This window comes from Danio rerio, chromosome 3, assembly GCF_049306965.1.
Source record: "Danio rerio strain Tuebingen ecotype United States chromosome 3, GRCz12tu, whole genome shotgun sequence".
Taxonomy (NCBI): domain Eukaryota; kingdom Metazoa; phylum Chordata; class Actinopteri; order Cypriniformes; family Danionidae; genus Danio; species Danio rerio.
Window position 1 is genome coordinate 28589478 of NC_133178.1, and position 20158 is coordinate 28609635.

A 20158-nucleotide genomic window follows, 5' to 3' on the forward strand; every position below is an offset into this window, starting at 1 on the left:
AACCTAATGAACCTAAAAAAGACCTCTGCCTTTCATTTAAGCCACTTCTGATACCAAAAGATCAATTAGAAGTCAAGTCTTTCCCAAAAACCGGATAGACGGCAAGACTTTTGTTAGGTAGTGTACAGTGCATATTAAAATTAAAATTACAAAACATTACCCAAATACATATAGCTAACATTTTATATTATGGTTATTATTTATGATTTTATATGTTGTTATTAATTGGTTAAAGTCTGCAAGTAATCAAAAATGACAACAAAGCTCGCAATGCTCCTCTTGAGGTGAATAATTAATTGTTGAAATGTGAATTTAAAAAAAAGTTTGCATTGATAATTTTTAATTAAAATCAGGAGAATGTGCTTCTGCTTTCTTTCTCTGATGATATCAGTTTGAGCTTCAGCAAGATATATTTTGAGCTATCCCAGAATTCTGCACATTGTATTAAAGTTGTTATACGTTGGATTAATGTATAGCTTTAGTTAAAAAGGAAAATTATGAATAATGTTGGAAAACATGAAGTGAATAATTCTTACATACATTTACACTTACATATAGTGCAAAAGAGTATTTTCAGAAAAAAAAAAACTTCCTAGTACAGTCAGCAGTTTGTAATGTGAGGTTGTTCAAATTAATGATGAATGAGGAACATAAAGGGTAAAGAGGAACACACAGCAGGAGAGAATACAGATCCATGTCTTGAGTTAGGACTCGGGATGCTGCTCAACATGCAATGCACCACAGTGTGCCTTTTTCATTCAAATACATTATCAATATCATAAATCTTGGTTAACACACAACAGCTTTGCCCTTGAGTGAAGATCATGTATTGTCCTTCTTTTGGCAAAATGCTTGCCTTTCTATAAGGAACAGTACACAATATATATATATATATATATATATATATATATATATATATATATATATATATATATATATATATATATATATATATATATATATAATTTTTTTTTTTTTTTACCAGTACAAAAAAATCTCTTATAATGTTGTTAATGACAAATTGCAAGCACATCTCAAACACAATAATTCAACATCAGAATTAATTATGAAAAGTTGTATTCTGATGTCATCACTTTACTGTGCATTAATGACCAGGAAATATTTTTAAGTCTGTTCAAGTCCACCGTTCCAAGTCTGTACAAAATCTCTAGGAAGAGTTCTGGTGGTTCCAAACATCTTCCACTTACGGATGATGGAGGCCACTGTGCTCATTGGAACTTTTAGAGCAGCAGAAATGTTTCTGTAACCTTCCCCAGTCTTGTGCCTCGAGACAATCCTGTCTTGGTCTACAGACAATTCCTTTGTCTTCATGCTTGGTTTGAGCTTTGATATACACAGTCAACCCTGGGACCTTATATAGACAATGAATCATGTCCAATAAACTGAATTTACCACAGGTGAACTCTTAACAACAATTAAGCTGCTGAAGCATCTCAAGAGTAATCAGTGGAAACAAAATGTACCTAAGCTCAATACAAAGCTTCACGGCAAAGACTGTGAATACTATTGTACATGTGATTTTTCAGGTGTTTTATTTTTAATTAAATTGCAACAATTTCAAAAACTCTTTTTTCACATTGTCATTATGGGCTATTGTATGTAGAGTTTTGAGAAAGTAAATCAACTGAATCCATTTTGGAATAGGTCTGTAACATAAAAATCTGGAAAAAAGTGAAGCGTTATGAATACTTTCCGGATGCACTGTATTAACCATTTACACATGCTCAAAAGAAGATCTTATCCAATGTTAGTCAATTTATGAATTCCCAGGATGAACAATTAACCCCTGATGAGGTATGAACAGGGTGATGACAATTTAACAAGGGTGATGCTTCTTTTCTGAACCCACACTAGGTTGTGAATCAGCTTTTACCCATGATTACTGGTTTAAAACCTCTCTCTTCTCTCTTCCCCCACAGGCCTCAGTAACATCATTGGCATGATCGTGTACATATCAGCCAATGCGGGGGATCCCTCAAAGAGCGACTCCAAGAAGAACAGCTACTCATACGGCTGGAGTTTCTACTTTGGTGCTTTGTCCTTTATCATGGCTGAAATGGTGGGTGTGCTGGCCGTGCACATGTTCATCGACCGGCACCGGGAGCTGCGGGCGGGCGCGCGGGCAGCAGATTACCTGCAGGGCTCGGCTATCACGCGCATCCCCAGCTACCGGTATCGCTACCGGCGCCGCTCCCGCTCATCGTCCCGCTCCACGGACCCCTCGCATTCCCGAGACGCCTCGCCGGTGGGATTGAAGGGTTTCGGGGCTCTACCTTCCACCGAGATTTCCATGTACACACTCACCCGCGGGGGAGACACCCTAAAGGGCGGCCACGGCACCCCCACCGCCACCTACAATTCAGAGAGGGACCACAACTTCCTCCAGGTCCACAACTGCATCCAGAAGGACCTGAAAGACTCATCCAACACAGCCAACCGACGCACCACCCCTGTATGAGGCACAACCTCTCCCCGTACAGATAGCAGGGCAAGGGAGACGGGAGCGGAGGCCTGGAATATTACAGATCAAACTTCATGTACCATGCGTTTTCACGATTCGGAGGAACCGGGAGGATTTTTGCGTTTCGATCAAAGATTACACATGTATGCATGATTTTGCCATTTGCCATTGACAAATTGAGGCTGGTTTGAAATGGAGACAGGCGATAAGAGATTTGCAGAAGGGTTCTTTCAGCCTGTGACGTGGGAGCTGTAGCTTGTGGCATTGATTTGACATGTTTTTGTTAAGAAAGCATTCCTTCAGCACCCATCGGTCTACACGGATCATCAGCAAGCTACTGCTCCCTCATAAGTCTTCTTCCCTTCTCCACTATATTCGTCATATTCATTTATTTGTTCATTTGTTATTTGCATTCAAAGAAAAAATGAGAAAGAAACAAAAAAAAACTGTGAACCACCGCAGTAGGGTGTTCAGTAAGAAACAGCCCGGTCTGCAATCTCTTACACAAGGTACAACATATATATACACGTATAGTATATATATATGGATGTATTGATTTTATATAGAAATTAACATAATAATCAAGACTTTTCTGAGGTAAAACTGCTGTTTGCCGGGTAATGATCTGTTGGGAAAAGAGACTCTGTGGCCCTGAGCTGCGACTGTGGCCGGACGATGGATGAAATCATGGAGGATCTTCACCGCAAAGCTGCTCTAACACGAGACTGACAAAGACGTTCAACCTTAGACAAAAATCTATTCTTTTAAAAGAACCTTCTCATCTTTTTCTCAGTCCCTGTTTGCTTCCTTTTTTTCTCTCCTCTCGCATTCGGTCGTCACGAGAGCGAACAACAGAAACAAAAAAAAACTTACGCAAAGACCTTCGCTGACAAACAGAGGGTCAGAGTTCGCTGAAAGACTCCAGAAATGACTGCCAAGACGAAAAAAAGGAAGGAGGAGGGGGGAGGAAAAGAAGAGGATGCTGAACTCTAAACAAACACTTGCAGGAACGCAAGCGACAAACAAAAGTACGAAATATTACGAGAAACGAAGCTAAGTGACTCACGAATACAAAGATTAAATGCATGCTATAAATTTACAGCAAACCTGCTCTTGAAACTTAAGTTTTAAAGGATAATGATAATTATAAAGGGAAAAGCAATGTTAAAAAAAGTTAACTCTTAATGTTTTGTGTACTCTTTCTGTTTTGGTTTCTATTATTATTATTATTATTATTATTATTTATTATTATAATTAATCATTATAATAATATACTTTGATGATAAACCAAGCGAACAAATTACAGCAAAACTGCTTTTTTTCAATTCTGACTTCTTTCTTTGTATCCACGTGTTTTTCTTTTACTCAGAATCACACGCCTTAGTCATTTCATCTTTCTTTGGATTCATTTTAAAATGTGTCATTTTCTTTGAAATGAAATCTAAAGGTGCCAAAACAGAATGATCCTAAACTTGGATGCATCAAGTCCTGATGAATAAACAGACAAACCCAAGGGGGAACAAACTCGCTGCTTCTCTGTGTTTGCAAACCCGCACGCACCTGACAGAGTCTCCGAACCAGCGGGAAGGCAGGCCGTGTTGTGAGCGAGCACGAGGCTTTCCAAATGAGTCAGACGTGAGTAAGTAACAGTAGGGAAGTGAAGTAGCAGGCCACGTAATTAATCATCTGTTCCAGGCTCGTCTATATGTGGGAAATGGTCTCTTAAGTATGTAATCTATCTGTTGCGCTGGTAATGAGCGTGAATGATTCGGCATGTTTAGCTTTTGGAAGGAGTGATGAAGCAAATCTGGAAAGATGGAGGGGGAAAACCGCAGGTTTGTAATGAAATGCATCCACATACAACCAGCATTAGCTATAAAGACAGAATCACCTCAGAGAGTTTGGGCTGAAAATGAGTTCACGTGCTAAGCTCATGAATTCATGCTTAATAAGAGGAAATCCATAAGCATTCCTGTGAGAAATTATTCCTGCTATACATTTTGGATTTGTGCCTTCTTAATATATGCCGAAATCTGACCCACCGCCTTTAAGCGACAGCCATTTTGTTAGTCTCCTCTCTCGACTGAGGAGGCAGAGAGAGTGTGAAATTACAACCCCACACAATGCCCCTCTTTTTTCAGATCTCTGAATTAAAATGCTTCCTTCATTCTCCCACTCTGTGTATTCCCTCATCCATCTCCCTCCATCTTGTTGGGCCAACATGCTTGTCCTTAATTTGCCTCCCCTGCACAATCTCTCATTTTCCCTCCCTCTGTGAATCATCTACTTGCATACTACACCCCCTCCCCCATCTATCGCTCACGCTCCATTCTTTTCCCCTCGCTCTCTTTTACATCTATCCTCCTCTCCGTTACACATTCATCACTCGCTCCGTCCTTTTTCTCCTTCAGCGCATTTTGACGTCTCCCGCATCAACTTTCCCATTCTTCTCATCCAGAAAATCAAATTCTGCCCCTCCCTCCTCCCCTCATTACAATATTGTGGAAAACGAGGGGGTAAAAAAAAAGTCAACAGATTTAAACAGACAAATCAATCATCAGGTAATAGCCTCTTCATTCCCGAGATCAAGATTACCGGCTGATGAATCAACGCACTCTCACTTTATAGTTTCCTCTAAATGAGCCACTGTCTTTCCAGTACTGAAGGTGTACAATTGCTCAGATTGTTCTGTGTTTTACAGCTTTATGTTTTAACAGATTTCATCTTGCCAAATTATGGGTTAAAGAGATGAACAATTCTCAATGAAAATTCTGTCATCATTTACTCAACCTTCACTTTATTCAAACCAGTTCAAATTTAACAGAAAAGAAGATATTTTGATGAAAACTGGAAGCCTGTATCCATCGACTTGCATAGCATTTGTTTTTCCTACTACACACTACTACAAAAAAGGTACAAAATCTGTCAAAATGTATATTTTGTACAATACAGGTGGACTTTTGTACCATTAAGGTTCACTTGTGTACCTTTAAGGTTCCCTTTTGAAACTTTAAGGTTCGCTTTTGTACCTTTAAGGTTCTATTTTATACTTTTAGGTTACCTTTTGTACCTTTAAGGTTGCCTTTAGAACCTTTGAGGTACACTTTTGTACCTTTAAGGTTGCCTTTAGTACCTTTGGGGTACACTTTTATACCTTTAAGTTTGGTTCCCTTTTGTACCTTTAAGGTACATTTTTGTGCTTTTAAGGTTCCCTTTTGTACTTTTAAGTTACTGAAGTACACATTTGTACTTTTTAGGTTTTATATGTACGTTTTATGGACCTGTTATGAACAAAAATGTACTTTTTGCCCCAGTGACCAATTTGTACCTTAATTTCTGAGAGCGTATGGATGTCAGTGGTAACAGATTTTCAGCTTTCTTTAATGAATCTTATTTAGTGTTCTATTAAACAGGTTTAGAAACACTTGAAGGTAAGTAAATAGAGGGTAAACTTAATAATTTTTTGGATGAACTATCCTTTTAATACAGTAGAAATTAAATATTCTTTACTGGCATCAACAATTCCACAAAGAACATGTTTCTTTCCACAAATGGTTCTTTGTTTTTTTTTTTAAATGTTCTTCTTTTTAAAGGGTTCTTTTTAACAAGTTTTCACTAATGTCTAGTGAAAACTATCTATTGATAATATCTATTACAGTTTTAGTTTTTGTCACACTAGACAGAATAGAGAGGAAGAAAGACAACTTTTGAAGTAAAATTTTGTGCAAGATATTGCTTTTAAAATCCCTTAATAAAACAAATAAAAACTAACAAACAAATAGAAAAATTTACTGAAAAACATTTCCAGTAAGATTTCATTTAGAAATATTTTTAACAACATTAAATTGCATGACACTCCATTGTGTTTAAATATGCAATTCAAAACAAGTGACTAATGAAAATATAAGTATTTTGATTTACTCAAAGTAACTAATGCGGAGACCTATGCATTGATTTAAGTTTGACTGTGTATGTGTGTGGACACTGGCACCATTGCTAAAGGCATAAAGAGAGACCTACATTTCCTTCTCCTATGATCCTCTTCATTGTCCAAGAGGCACATACTGTCAGCTCTGAAACAGTATTAAAAGAAAAAGATTACACATCTGAAGTGCCTTTTCCCCTCTTTAATAGTCTAGACTCTAGAATAAACAGCAACTTGCACCATTAAAGTAAACAGAACTTGTTATTTAAAAAATTATTATTTACAAACTAATGGCAGAAACGTGTAATATGTACTGGAGCTATAACTTGAAGGGCTTTTAAAGGGATAGTACACCAAGTTTGACTAGCAGGTCATAATGCAACTAATAAAAGATTTCTGTCGCTATTCGTTATTTTGTCAAACAAACAAATCATACAAAACCAAATCATTCTTTGCTATCAGTGGTCATTCGGGTTTATCATGAGACCTTAATCATGAACTTAAATTATTACTTTGCATATTTCATTTTGAACATCTTGAACATATAACTGAAACGATTATAATTGTAATAACAATTGTTTGGTCTGCTTTTTGACTGAAATCAATATATTTTTAGAAATTATTCATTTTTTATTTCCACTAGGAGTGCACAAACTTATAGTAACGTTATGGCTAGCAGTGAAAACATGCTGGTCAAACAAATCGTTAATTCTGTCATTGCAAAATCATCAACAGCTAAGGCCTGATGTGCAACCTGTAAACTAAATAACTGCTGTTAACGTTCTGCATATATTTGTAATGTAATATTTGTCATCAGGAGGATCCACAAACTGCTACACAGAACATTGGTCAGCAGCACAATTTTTGTGTCTACACCATGGACAACAAACACTTAAAAGTATTTAAAGTATTAATATTACATGGAAAAAATAACTTCTTTTGAATAGAGACTATATACTATATAACTGCAGGTTAACTACATTTATATTCTGCCAAATCTTTACACAATTTTCCTTTACACTTTTCTGATTTTGACTGTAATTTATTGATGTGCACCTTTTGTGAAGCTGCTTTGGAACTATAATTGTTGAAAAAAGTGCTATACAAGTAAACGTGAATTAAACTGAACAATGCACCTATAACAGTGCACATGCAAAGGTGTTCACAACTGTGACCATGGCTGTGTTACCATTACAATATTAAGCAAACTGATCATCTTGCATATTTAAAAGGATGGTTTATCCAGAAATTACAACCTTTGCTGGTTCAAAGCATAACTGAGTTTTTCTTCTGATGAACAAAAAAGAAGATTTTTGAAAAATGCTGGTCGCTGGGACCTATCAACTTTCACAGTCATATTTTTTTTACTACCGAAGTCATTGAGTCCCAGCAACCAGCATTTTTCAAAATATCTCTTTTGTGTGTTCAACAGAAGAAAGAACAATTAAATAAAGCACTGTAATATAAAATCTGGGTTCCAAACAATGTTGTCCCAAAAGAAATTGGTTAAGTTAACTTACTTGTTTTTACAAACTTAAGTAGTTTGAACATAAAACAATTGACCCCCCCCCCAAATAATAAATAAATAAATAAAAACATAGAAGAATTGTTTTTTAGATCTTAAATAAGTAGCAAATAAATAATTTGAACAAGCAGCTTCATTCATTGACAATAAATAGTCACCTTAGAATTATAAGGTTCTATCTGACATTTTTGTCAAAATTGATTTCTAAACTGAGGAGTGTTTATAAGGAACATTAGGGAATGTTTTTTATGAGCTGTTTACTTAAGACTTAAAAAAAATTAATGTTACACATATACTGTTTGCTATGGAATGCAAAAACTTTGAAGCTCAATATCTCAATACCATTCAGAACGCAGAGATAACTTTGTAATTCCAAGGTGACGAAATCTTGATGTCATTTTCATTTTCGGGGGAACTCTTTAAATGACATTCTTCAAGGATGTTTATGTGTGGAAACTAGCTCCCTCAAAAATTCACTCAAAAAAGACATTTGCTGTTTGTTCAAAATACTTCTATAAAATAAGCTGAAACAACACAATTCTTCAGTTTCGTTTTTTTTTTTTTTTTTTTTTGAGGGATAACTTATTTGTTATATGTTCAATCCACCTAAACTTGTAGAAACTAATAAGTTAACTACATTTCTTCATTTTTAACAGTGCTTGTAATGTTCAAACTAACCTGCCAGTAAAACCTCAACCAAGTATAAAGGACGTAATTTGCTATTAATGTTCAGAAAACAAGATCATATCTCCTTTATTTAAAAATAATGGGTAGTGTTATTTCTGCGGTACATGTAAATCTCCATCATCATCTTTGGAATTACATTTCAAGAGAGACAAAAGTTGGTTAAATAACTGGTTAATTAGCTAATTAGCAACATATAAAAATTGTTTTGCACAAATCTAATGTTAATCAATTATAAGACTGAATTTAGTAAAGTACAGTGCTCAGCAAATGTAAGTTCACCCGTCACAAATCTATTTTTTTAATTCATATTTTTTAATAGGAAGCTATACAATATTTTATTTGTGCATATACATAAGATTAGTCAGTAGAAGACAAATCTGGAGCTAATCTAACAAAATAACTTACGATAACACTTCAAAAACTAGTACATCCAAATTTATATGCTATAAAAAAAATATTAAAAACAAATTTAAAACGAGGAAAACATAAAAGAGAACGATATAAAATGAAACAATTTGTTGAAATTTTGCTTGAATTTAATTGTATTATCTTTCAATTTCTAAATATGTTTGGTGACTAAAATATGATTTTAATAAATATATCTGTTTAATAAATCTGTTTTGTTTAAATGCACCAAAAATACATTGCCTATATTTACTGAGAAATGGATAAAAATATTATTGTTCAAAATGGTGTGTACTCAATTTAAGCACTTTATATGTTCAGCACATGTAGACACATGGTTTACTGACACAAATCTGTAAGGGTCATGATGTTGATTATTTGCTGTATTCAACACAAGGCTGAACACAAACTGACTGCTAGATTAACATTACAGTCAGGTGGCCTTTGGGCCAATGAAAGCTGCGATGGAGTCCAGACCTGCCATCAATCTGAAGGTCTGGCAAACTGACACTCTGCAGCCCTCAAGCAAGAAATGACAATCCAGCAACCTGGTGACCTCCAGCAATAAACTCACTGTCAGTACAAATGAAGTTTACTCTCTTTGCTCGGGACGTTTCTTTTGGATCCGTCTCTCTCTCTCCTTCTCTTACACGGCATGTCAGTATCTGCATCTTGCTGTGAGACATGATGTTAGGTATTAGCCCCTCGCTGTGTACCTGTCAGTGTCTTGTCTACCCGTCTCCAGCCTTTCTCTTTCCAGCAACCTCCCCTTTTGACACCTCGCTCTGTCTCTACTCCCCATCACTCTTTATGTCTAACCACGCGCATCTGTTTCCTCCCTCCCTTTCTCTCTCTTTCCCTCTCTCTCTCCTGTTGTGGTGATCAAACGTGCCGCGTGTCTCTCTGCAGTGCTGTGTGATCAGAGTGGAGAGTGAGCACTAGAGAGACACGCTTGCAGTGTGTGTGTGGTTGTTTCTCGGAGACCCGAGGAACATGCTGTCCCCTTCTGGCTGGGAATACTAAAGGCACAATCCCACAGCTGCTGCCTTTGTGTCTCCAGCCCCTGACCGCACTTATATAAGCCCAGACCACAAAGCCAACTGTCCAGAAATGCTCAAATTCAGCATCTCTATGCGAGCGATTCTAAAAGTCAGGGATGAGACGTGATACAGAGCTGGGTTGTGTCTGGGTTTTTGTTTGTTTTTGTGGACGGATCAGGATTGTGAGGCTCATGATCTGGGATCTGTTCTGAGCTCTGGGTCAGGCAGAGTTTAGACTAGTACACAGAGACATGAAACCTGAATGGTAACTTGAATAAGATTAGTATTAGGGGTGTCAAAATCAATCATTACTAACGTCAGTGTTTCCTCTAGGATTTTTTCTAGCTGTGGTGGCAGGCCTTTTACACAGGTCTTCCAACTACATATGGTGTTATTTCAATTACAAATGTCGAGAACGAAGTATTACAAGTGGAGATTGCATTCATGTAATACAAGCATGCAAATCTCTTTGCTTGCTTGCCGATTTCCTCTGTTTGTGCTCAAAACTTCTTGCACGGCCTTAAATAAACGCTGCTGAAGTGCTATTTAGTGCGTTTATGTAACAAGTATGTCTCCAACATTTATTAAATTTGCTGGGATTATTCATGAATGTCTGTAGACTTACAAAACGACGTTGATGAGTCCTGAAGTAAAGTGAAACGGCTATAAACTCCAGCAAGATAAAGTCATTGTACTGTATGCAGAACCATAGACCTTTATCTTTAAATAAAGTATAATTATGGAAGCTGTGTTTTTCATAATTGAAAGCTACGTCATGCTATTTCACTTTACGCTTATCCCTGTCAGTCAGCATGTAACCTTAAAGCGTTCAACAAATAATGCACAGCACTACTACGATTGCAGAAAAGTTTGCTCTGTTTTAATTCATTTACCTTTTATTATGTTTTGGTGTGATTATAACCCGCTACAAAAACAAAACAGCACCAACTGAATGTTTTGATTGTTGATTCTCCGCCGACGAGCGGGTGCTGCCATTTCAATCTTTTTGGCTTGAGACTTCCGGTCTCATTCACTTCCATTCAATTTTTGACGTTAAAAACTGCTCATTACGCTGTTTGATGTTGCAATTTGATATTTTCTTATTATATTATTCTACTTGGTCTGTATAGTCATGCAAACATTTGTTTGTAGAGCAAGTAGTTTGACCATTTTCTGCCGTTTATTATTCCTAGTCATTTCTCCTATGTGCGACTGAATTGGAAGTTCTAAGACAATCGTGAAAACAGGCGCACTTCCGCATTTTAGAATAAGGTCAATACCACGGTTTAAAAAAATTTTTACGTTTACATTTTTTTGTTTTGTATTTAAGGACAACAGTATCCCCAGCAGAAAAAAATTCTAAATATGCCGTTTTAAATTGTAAAAGAAATCTGTGTTTTTGAAACTAATAAAGACAGCAGAAGTCAATGATTCATTTGCATTGTTTAGCCTGACATCTCTACTGCTCCAAAAATTAAATATATTGTGTTCAAAGGGGAAAAAGTTTCTGTTTTTTACCCCAAACATTTAAAAAGAGTATGTTTAAAAGCAGTAATCACAATACTGTGATACCGTGGAACCGTGATATTTTTATCCAAGGTTATCATACCGTCAGAATCTTATACCGGCCCATGCCTAGCTGTGGCAGAAATTAATTTTGGTGTGGTGCCAAAATAGAATAAACTTAGTGGAAACCATGAACGTGCATTAAAATATGTCGTTTTAGCATCAATAACGCAACGTGATCATTCGCAATAGTCACATTTCAGGTTATGCAATGTTGAAATTGTACCATTTGTAACTTTAATATTGATTAGTTCTACTGAATTATTTCAGCGAAGACTACACAGCATTATTTTGCATTTGATTATTCAAGTACTGAACACTGTTAGACTCCTGCGGAAAACAAAACATTGTTTATTTAATTTGTATCTTGTAGATATGTTTGTACATTTGTGTTTATTATAATTTATGCATATGCACTCCCCTCATTCCAATCAATCTAAAATTTGAAATTATTTACAAATAGAGATATTCAAGTCATCTAGTGAATATCGCAACATTTCTATCATAAACAACAAAATATCACAATGTCAGATTTTTCTGATATTGTGCAGCACAAATGTAGTGCAGTACTGATGGTTTTCTGACATAATTTGTCATGGTTGCAAACTATGGCAAATGAGGCGAGACTGTAACGAAACAGCTCCATGCCACTCACTCACCAAGCGCTTTCCTTGATCAGGTCAAATTTAAGGTTCAGTTCAAATGTCTGATAGCTTGTATTCAATGACAACATTGTCAATATTCATTTATTTTCTTTTCGGCTTAGTCCTTTTATTAATCTGGTGTCACTCTGGTGTCACCACAGCGGAATGAACCGCCAACTTATCCAGCATATGTTTTACGCAGCAGATGCCCTTCCAGCCGCAACCCATCACTGGTAAACTTCCATACACACTCATTCACACACATACACTACGGACAATTTAGCTTGCCCAATTCACCTATAGCACGTCTTTCGACTTGTAGGGGAAACCGGAGCACCCAGAGAAAACCCACACGAACATGGGAAGAACATGCAAACTCCACACAGAAATGCCAACTGACCCAACCGAGGCTCGAACCGGTGACCTTCTTGCTGTGAGGCGATTGTGCTACCCACTGCGCCCCCACGTTGCCACACATTGTAAACGAAGTAAATTTAAAAAGATAGAATTGCACTGACATGATAATTGTAATCTAACTGAATTATGAGAGCAGTGTAGGTTTATACCCCTAACTACTAATTAGTATACTAAATTTTATAGTAATTTAAGCTTGCTTTAAAGGTTGTGTGTGTACATTTTTATGCATGACAATAATATAAATATATACATATAAATATATAAATGTACTCATGCTCTAATGAAAAGCTATATTTTGCAGAATGGCTCCAACCCCTTTGGCCGTGATTTATTGGAGTACCTTTATGCAGATTAAATGATTAGCACACAATCCAAAGCCAAGAATACATGTATCATTAAGTGGCAATTTAATAAATGCTGTGCTAACTTGTTTTGATAAGGGGGTGGTCGGTCACTTAGAACAAAAAACTGTAAATTAACAGGTTTTTATTTGGTGTTTAACAATTATATAGCTACAGTTTTTAATACCATTATGGGGCCTTAAAAGGCACAGTATGTAATTTGTGCGAGGGTTCATTTTCACAACAAACAAAGGCATATTTTGATAATGCTGAATGAGTGTGGCATTGTGGGACTTGTGGTCTTCGTTTTTATATGCTACAGGATTCCTGCGGCTAATGTATTCAATAATTATTATCATATTTGTATAAAGCAGAGTAAATGAAACTAGAGCGCTGAAGCCATTGATGATGAGGGAGGAACGCAACATTACACAAAAGCACTGCAGTGGAGCTTTTATTATGCCAAAGTCAGCCTCTTCCAGTTGTGATCACATGGTAGAGAAGCAGTGGCGTTGTTTTATACCAGGGGTCACCAAACTTGTTTCTGGAGGGCCAGTGCCCTGCAGATTTTAACTCCAACCCTAATCAAAATACACCTGAACAAGCTAATCAAGGTCTTACTAGGTATACTTGAAACATCCAGACAGGTGTGTTGAGGCAAGTTGGAGCTAAACCCTGCAGGGACACCAGCCCTCCAGAAACGAGATTTGGGACCCCTGTTTTATACGAAAAACTTTTTAAGGTTCTGTTATAAAGCTGTGGTCACACTAGAGTTTCTGTAGTACGGCACTGCAAAAAGGGGCGAGATTAAACAAGATACTTAGACATTTAAAAAGTCAAAATTTTACATTTCTATCCAAAGAGGTCATGTTTTGATCCTTGATTGGTCTCACATAGTCAAGTGATGCGATTTTGCAGGTCGGAGTTCACCTAGGCTGAACTTTGCAACACAGCGAACTGAGAAACTTGTCGCACGAGTTTGCGTTTCCCATCTGACACTTTCGCGTGCAAAAGAATGGAAGTCTATGGGGAGAAAAGTCCAGTGTGACCGCAGCTTAATTCTGTTCTGTCCAGTCTGATAAATCACACAACATATTAGAACATCTTTGGTGTTTTCTATTTTCAAAACAAACAAAGGCATAACTGTGGAATCATGAGAGTTGTGGTCTTCGTTATTACATCTACAGGATGCTTGCAGAAAAGTTTGTGGACAAGCTAACGTATTCAAAAATGATTATCATGGTTGTAATAAGAAGCACAGTAAACGAAACTAGAGCGCTGTAGCCAGTGATGATGAGAGATAAACACATAACACACTGCAGTGGAGCTTTTATTATGCAACAGTTAACCTCTTCCAGTTGTGATCACATGGTGAGGAAGCAGTGGCGTTTTATACTAAAACCGTTTTAGGGTTCTGTTAGAATACTTTTCTGTGCAGTCAGATAAAGCACACAATATATTAACTCTTTGATACACTACATGGGTCTAAAGAGACAAGTCTAAGTTTATATGTTCTATATCTATTTTAAAGCTTGTGCATTAAAGGATTAAAAACATTGGTGTTTCCATGTTTTCTAAAAAACCAAACCACAGGTCGAGTGTGCAACATTAGCATGGCAACACAGGACACAATCCATGTCACTAGTTAAAATTGCTAATTTCTCTAAATTTTAACTTCCTTTGAAACATTTGGAAAAATGTAAGTCAGCAAAATATATAACACTACTCTAATGCTTTTTGGATATTTTAAAGAAAACGTATACGTTTGTGCACTGATATGGTGAACCACAGGGTGAAGTGATAATAGCCCATATGCTTTTTCACGAAACACAGTTATTGACCTGGCTGTCAGCATAATAAATACTCTATTTAAACCTGATGTCTTTCATCATAGCTAAATTAAATGCACCCACTGGTAACCATTCATAAATTAAACTGCCAACGACAACTTGTGTAGGACAGGGAACTAATGATGGATACTCGTGCTACTTTGGTAATTTAATGAATGTAAATGATGACAAAACAACAACAAAATCAGCTCTCTCACTCACATAAATGGAAAAGATGAACAGCCTGTGGCTAATTAGTAGTTTTATCACCCATTGCTCAGCGCGATGACCAGTCCTTCGTTCCCTGTGTTTGTGTGTGTGTCTATCTCCACATGTAGACAGGCGGTCCTGCGGTTGTGCACCACTCGCCCTCTAGTGGGGCAGCGAGAAAGCACGCGCAGGGCCTGTTTGTCTTCTGTTCAGGAGTCTGGTGATGATGTTGCTGGCTTTAAGAATGCTGTGTCCATAGGAACCAGCTCGGAATACTGATTCCACAGTGCAGCACTTGTGCATCAGGGCTGCAGTCTGGCTGACTTTAACCAAGGATTGTCCACTGTCTCTATGTCCCCATCGCCTGATGAAAAAAAAACACATTTGTGCGCAGGATATTCAATGGTCATAAAAGCCAACATATGACAAGATTTTTAAAAATTAGATGGATGAAGGTAATTAAATTGTGTTGTTGCGATGGAATGTATTAAGAAAATGTTCAGGTGGTTCGAAAGACCCACCCCTCACTGACGATGTCCAGAATTTGTCCCATACATGAGCTCATTTGTCCTATTTCGACTGCTTTGCGATTATAAATAGTGAAAACAACCTATTGAAAAAGGTTTTAAGAGCAAGTGGAATCCTCTGTCGTCTGTTGCTTTGGTGTGACTTCAGCTAATCAGTTTTGGCTAATGCTAACAAATATTTTCCATGACATCTAGCTGTGCAAGAAATCATATGAAGTGAAGTCATCTTTCACAATTGTATTGTTTTTAAATATTTCACAAGTAACTTTTATCTAAGTCTTGCAACAAAACATGACCAATAAAAAGGTGTGAAGCACTAAAAGCGGCCGATATTAAAATTTCTTTTAAACAGTTTTAGGTATTGTTATTATCCATGTATTTTCAAGTGTACTTTTTTGGTTGTGATGACCATCCGACCACCTATTTCAGCTAAAGTAGTACTTTTTTGAAAATTTCACTTAAAAGTAGTATTTAAATCTCATAATTAAAGAGTAGCCTAAACGAGGCCTAGAAGCGCAAAAAGATCCACTTTTGGAGACAAAAACAACCACCCCTTTTACCAGGCTGGCTACAGGCCTGAGAAAAGAAATAAACAAACAAACAAATCAAAGAAAATAGATGTGAATATTATGACAATTTTAAACATAATTAGTTTTTATTTATTTATTTTTTTACAAAAAGTGAGTAAATCCATTTCTACAAAAGCAACAAGTTAGTAAAAAAACTAGTAAAACCACTGTAACTTGGAAGTATTGACATTGACTGTTGAATATATTTTCATATGTATGTATTTTTTTATTTGATGCCATGTCAGCAACCAAGGCTATTTTCATGGCAAGAACATTTCAATAATAAATATACAGTTAAAAACAGCAAACAAATGAATACATACATTAAATAAATAAGATTTTTTGTGTTACTCATTCATTCATTCATTTTCCTTCGGCTTAATCCCCTTATTTATCAGGAGTCGCCACATCAGAATGAACCACCAACTTATCCAGCATATGTTTTATGCAGCAAATGCCCTTCCAGCTGCAACCCATCTCTGGGAAACATCCCTACACACTCATACACTGGACAATTTAGCCTACAATTCACCTGTACCACATGTCTTTGGACTGTGGGGAAACCGGAGCACCTGGAGGAAAAACGTGAACACGGGGAGAACATGCAAACTCCACACAGAAACGCCAACTGACCCAGCCGAGGCTCGAACCAGTGACCTTTTTGCTGTGAGGCGACAGCACTACCTACTGCACCACCGCGTCGCCAGTGTTATTCATACAGAATAAAAATTCTACATTTTTCGTGGTGTCGCTTTGTTAAAAATGTCCTAGAGAGATTTAATTTCATAAAAAAAGCCATCTGAAATCATTAAAAGCAGGACAGTGCAGTAAAATGTGTATTAAAATTAAAGAGAATTGGGCAGTACAAACATAGGGTCTTCATCTTTAAACAAAGCGGTATGGGTTAATCTTGAATGTCCAATACGACATCTGATAAAAAATCACTTGATCAAATCTAGTCTTAAAACTCTGTTTGAGATTTCAAGTTGCATTTCATATAATTTATTATTTTCCAATACATCCCACTCCTCTTGCCATTAATTTAAAATGTAAACGCTGATAAAAGTTCTTATCTCTGAAGGAGGAATTTGGCATTTGTTCACCACATTTGTTCACACTCATTTCCTGAAAGCCCAACATGAACCCACCCAACAATACATTTTTATAATTATGCACATAGTTCATTTACTCACTTTTAAAATAAAAATGAGCTATCGCTTTTTATAGAACTAAGCAAAATGTCTGTTTTTACAGGGGTTTTTTTCTTCTTATTTCTATATTTATTTATAACAAACCGTAGGAAACAGCAATGCAAATCAACCAATCAATAAAATTACATACGTGAATGAATGATAGAATTTCAATACAGAAATATTATATGACCATTTTAAGCAATCTGCTCACAGATTACACAGGAGTGGACAGTGATTTGGGGGCAATCCCACGTTAGGTGTCCTGTTGGAAGTCAAAACATTCTCTTTCTCTATTGATTTTTTTATTTTGTTTTGTTTTTAAATAAACTGCATGTTAAAAAATATATCTTAAGTGGAACCTTTATCTTCTTACTGTAAAATTAAATACAATAAATTCACAAACTATCTACAGTTTTTAAGCCATATTTGTGATTAGATTTTAATATTTGCATGTGCAGTATAAATGGAACATTCCACAAATCATGTTAAGACAATTCATGTTTATTTATTAAGTTATATTGTTAAAATCTTAGTGGTTATAGACAGATATTACAACACATGATAGAAAATTTATAAAAGAGCTATATGATTAATATAGGCTTCTTGGCATTGGTCGGGGCCCCCTAATTCTCCGGGACCCTAAGCGGCTGCTTACCTCGCTAAGTCCACCCCTGCATTTACATTCCTATGTCACAATAAACTTTTTCCTAATTTTCTGACTAAATAATACCATTGTCATTTATGAAGGAAAGTACTGTTTTCTAGGGGTGATCACGGTTGATCCATGATTTGTACGGATCACAACCCACAGTTCAGAACACACATGGCCCGCAGATTAATGCTTTTTTTTTATAGTAAATTAATCCTAAATTTGTAATTATCGCAGAGAGATTGCCTATCGTGTCATTCAAATCACATGTATGAAAACATTTAAGCTTTCCTGTAAAATATAATGATGACAAAAGAAGTTGTGGTAGGTTATTCGGGATGTGGTGGGTCTCATTAAAGGTGTTTTTTGTCACTACTTGTTTAACCTGCATCATTGAAAGATCGGTATCTCAACACCCACACAACAAACTATAAATGATGGAGATTTGCATGTTTATTAATCGCTGCATTCACATCTGAAAATGCAAAAATCAAGAAAGAGATTGAGTCTTTTGTCTTTTGAGTTACTTATGAAGTTACAGTCAAATAACACAGAAGTACTGAGATAACAGTTTATAATTTAGATAGATAAAACAACTGATGTTTATGGTAAAGATTAAAATAACTGTCATTTGCATTTAACGACGCTCAAAAATTTAAATTGTAAGCAGCAATTTACATTATTGAACCGTTAGGTGGAGACAACTAGCTGTTAAAAATATGCCACTGAATAATTCCTTAAAAATGACACAATAAAGCATATAAAACATGAAGTTTTATGAGTGAATAACTGAATCATTTATTGATAAGGAGACTAAAAATAAACATGGTTGTTCAAATTATAATGTTAGATTTATACATTTATAGCGTTGTCAGCAACAGAAGTAGTAACAGTGAATTTTTCACAGTACAGAACATTTCAATTTATTTTTATTTAGCGGAATATTTCTTCATTTTATTTTTGAATAAAATTACAGGTTCTAAGTTCTGTTTGTTAAAACCAAAAGTTTCTTGCAGTACTGCTTTTGTAATAAATGGAAAGCAAATTATATTTGTCTCCTCCCTCTTTTGGCTGATTCAAAAAATGGTTCGATCCACGACTAATAAAACATAATTTGATCCAAACCGTGAGATTTGTGATCCGTTACACCACTATTGTCGTCTGAATGGGAGATGGCTGGACAAGAATGGCAGTTAAGTGGGGTGTGAGGGAAAGAAGTAGACAGTTGATGTTTCAAAGGTGAAAATAAGCAGACCAGATATAAAGAACATTATAAACATGTGAAGTGAAGGAAAGGGTGCTGTCAACAATGACACCCAGACTCTTAACCTGAAGGGAGACCGAATTTTCATTGGGAATAAAAAAACCATGTGATTTGTTATATGGATCGTGTACCTATGAGAAGAGTTCAGTTTTTTTATGATTTAATTTTAGGAAGTTCGAGGTGACCTGGGATTTAATGGCAGTTAGAAAGTGATGATGGTGGGAGTTTGGTGTTGGGTTTAGTTGATAGCTGGGTGTCATCTGCATAACAATTCAAAGTTATCCGGTGTTTGTTGGAAATATAATCCAGAGGGAGAAGGTAAACTGTAAAAAGCAGGGGACCAAGAACCGAACCCTGGGGCACACCAGTAGTGACAATGACTGATAAGTTAAATGATTTTGATCGAATAAACTGAGTGTGTATAAAGTATAAATAAAGCTCCCATGCAGCATGATGTCTTTGTATTGTGCAAGTGCTCTCGGACTTCATTAGACATCATTGTGGTTAAAGACATGGTCATATGTTAAGGCATTTGTGCATTACAACTTCGACAAAATAATTCAGGACAAACTTTCTTCATTTCAACACAAAAAAAAATACTAGGATATAACATTATCTTTATGCATGAATCATGACATATACAAGCAATGACATCATCAAGTGTGCTAACAGACTAACCATCACGTTTAGAGAACATAAGGTAGTGAAGAGTAGCTATGATATGAGAGCAGAATAAAGCAGAAGATACAGCAGTGTGGGGAATAGCTGGATGCCATGTCAGAACTCTTTATGTAAGTCCACAGTGTAGAGAGGAAAACGACACACAGACTCGCCCCTCGGCCACATACAACATGTATAACATAACTTCAGCCCTTTCATCCCTGT

The 20158-nt window shown here is 36.3% G+C and overlaps 1 protein-coding gene and 1 long non-coding RNA gene across 6 annotated transcripts in view; one reads left to right on the forward strand and one right to left on the reverse strand.

Moving 5' to 3' along the window:
• Positions 1-4006, forward strand: part of cacng2a (calcium channel, voltage-dependent, gamma subunit 2a) — a 131422-nt gene extending 127416 nt beyond the window's left edge. The window contains 1 exon segment of the mRNA NM_200641.2: positions 1941-4006. Coding sequence (NP_956935.1) covers positions 1941-2479 — 539 coding nt within the window. The 3' untranslated portion in view covers positions 2480-4006.
• The window catches only part of LOC141381214 (uncharacterized), a 150983-nt gene that overhangs the window by 128624 nt on the left and 2201 nt on the right, over positions 1-20158 (reverse strand). For 4 of the 5 annotated variants that reach the window (XR_012401040.1, XR_012401037.1, XR_012401036.1 and 1 more), the window contains exons 1-2: positions 15084-15167; positions 6503-6555 (exon numbers count right to left, since the gene is read on the reverse strand). This is a non-coding gene — a long non-coding RNA (uncharacterized lncRNA). Of the gene's footprint in view, positions 1-6502; positions 6556-15083; positions 15436-20158 lie in introns of those variants that run through there. The other variant, XR_012401038.1, reaches the window with a different exon arrangement.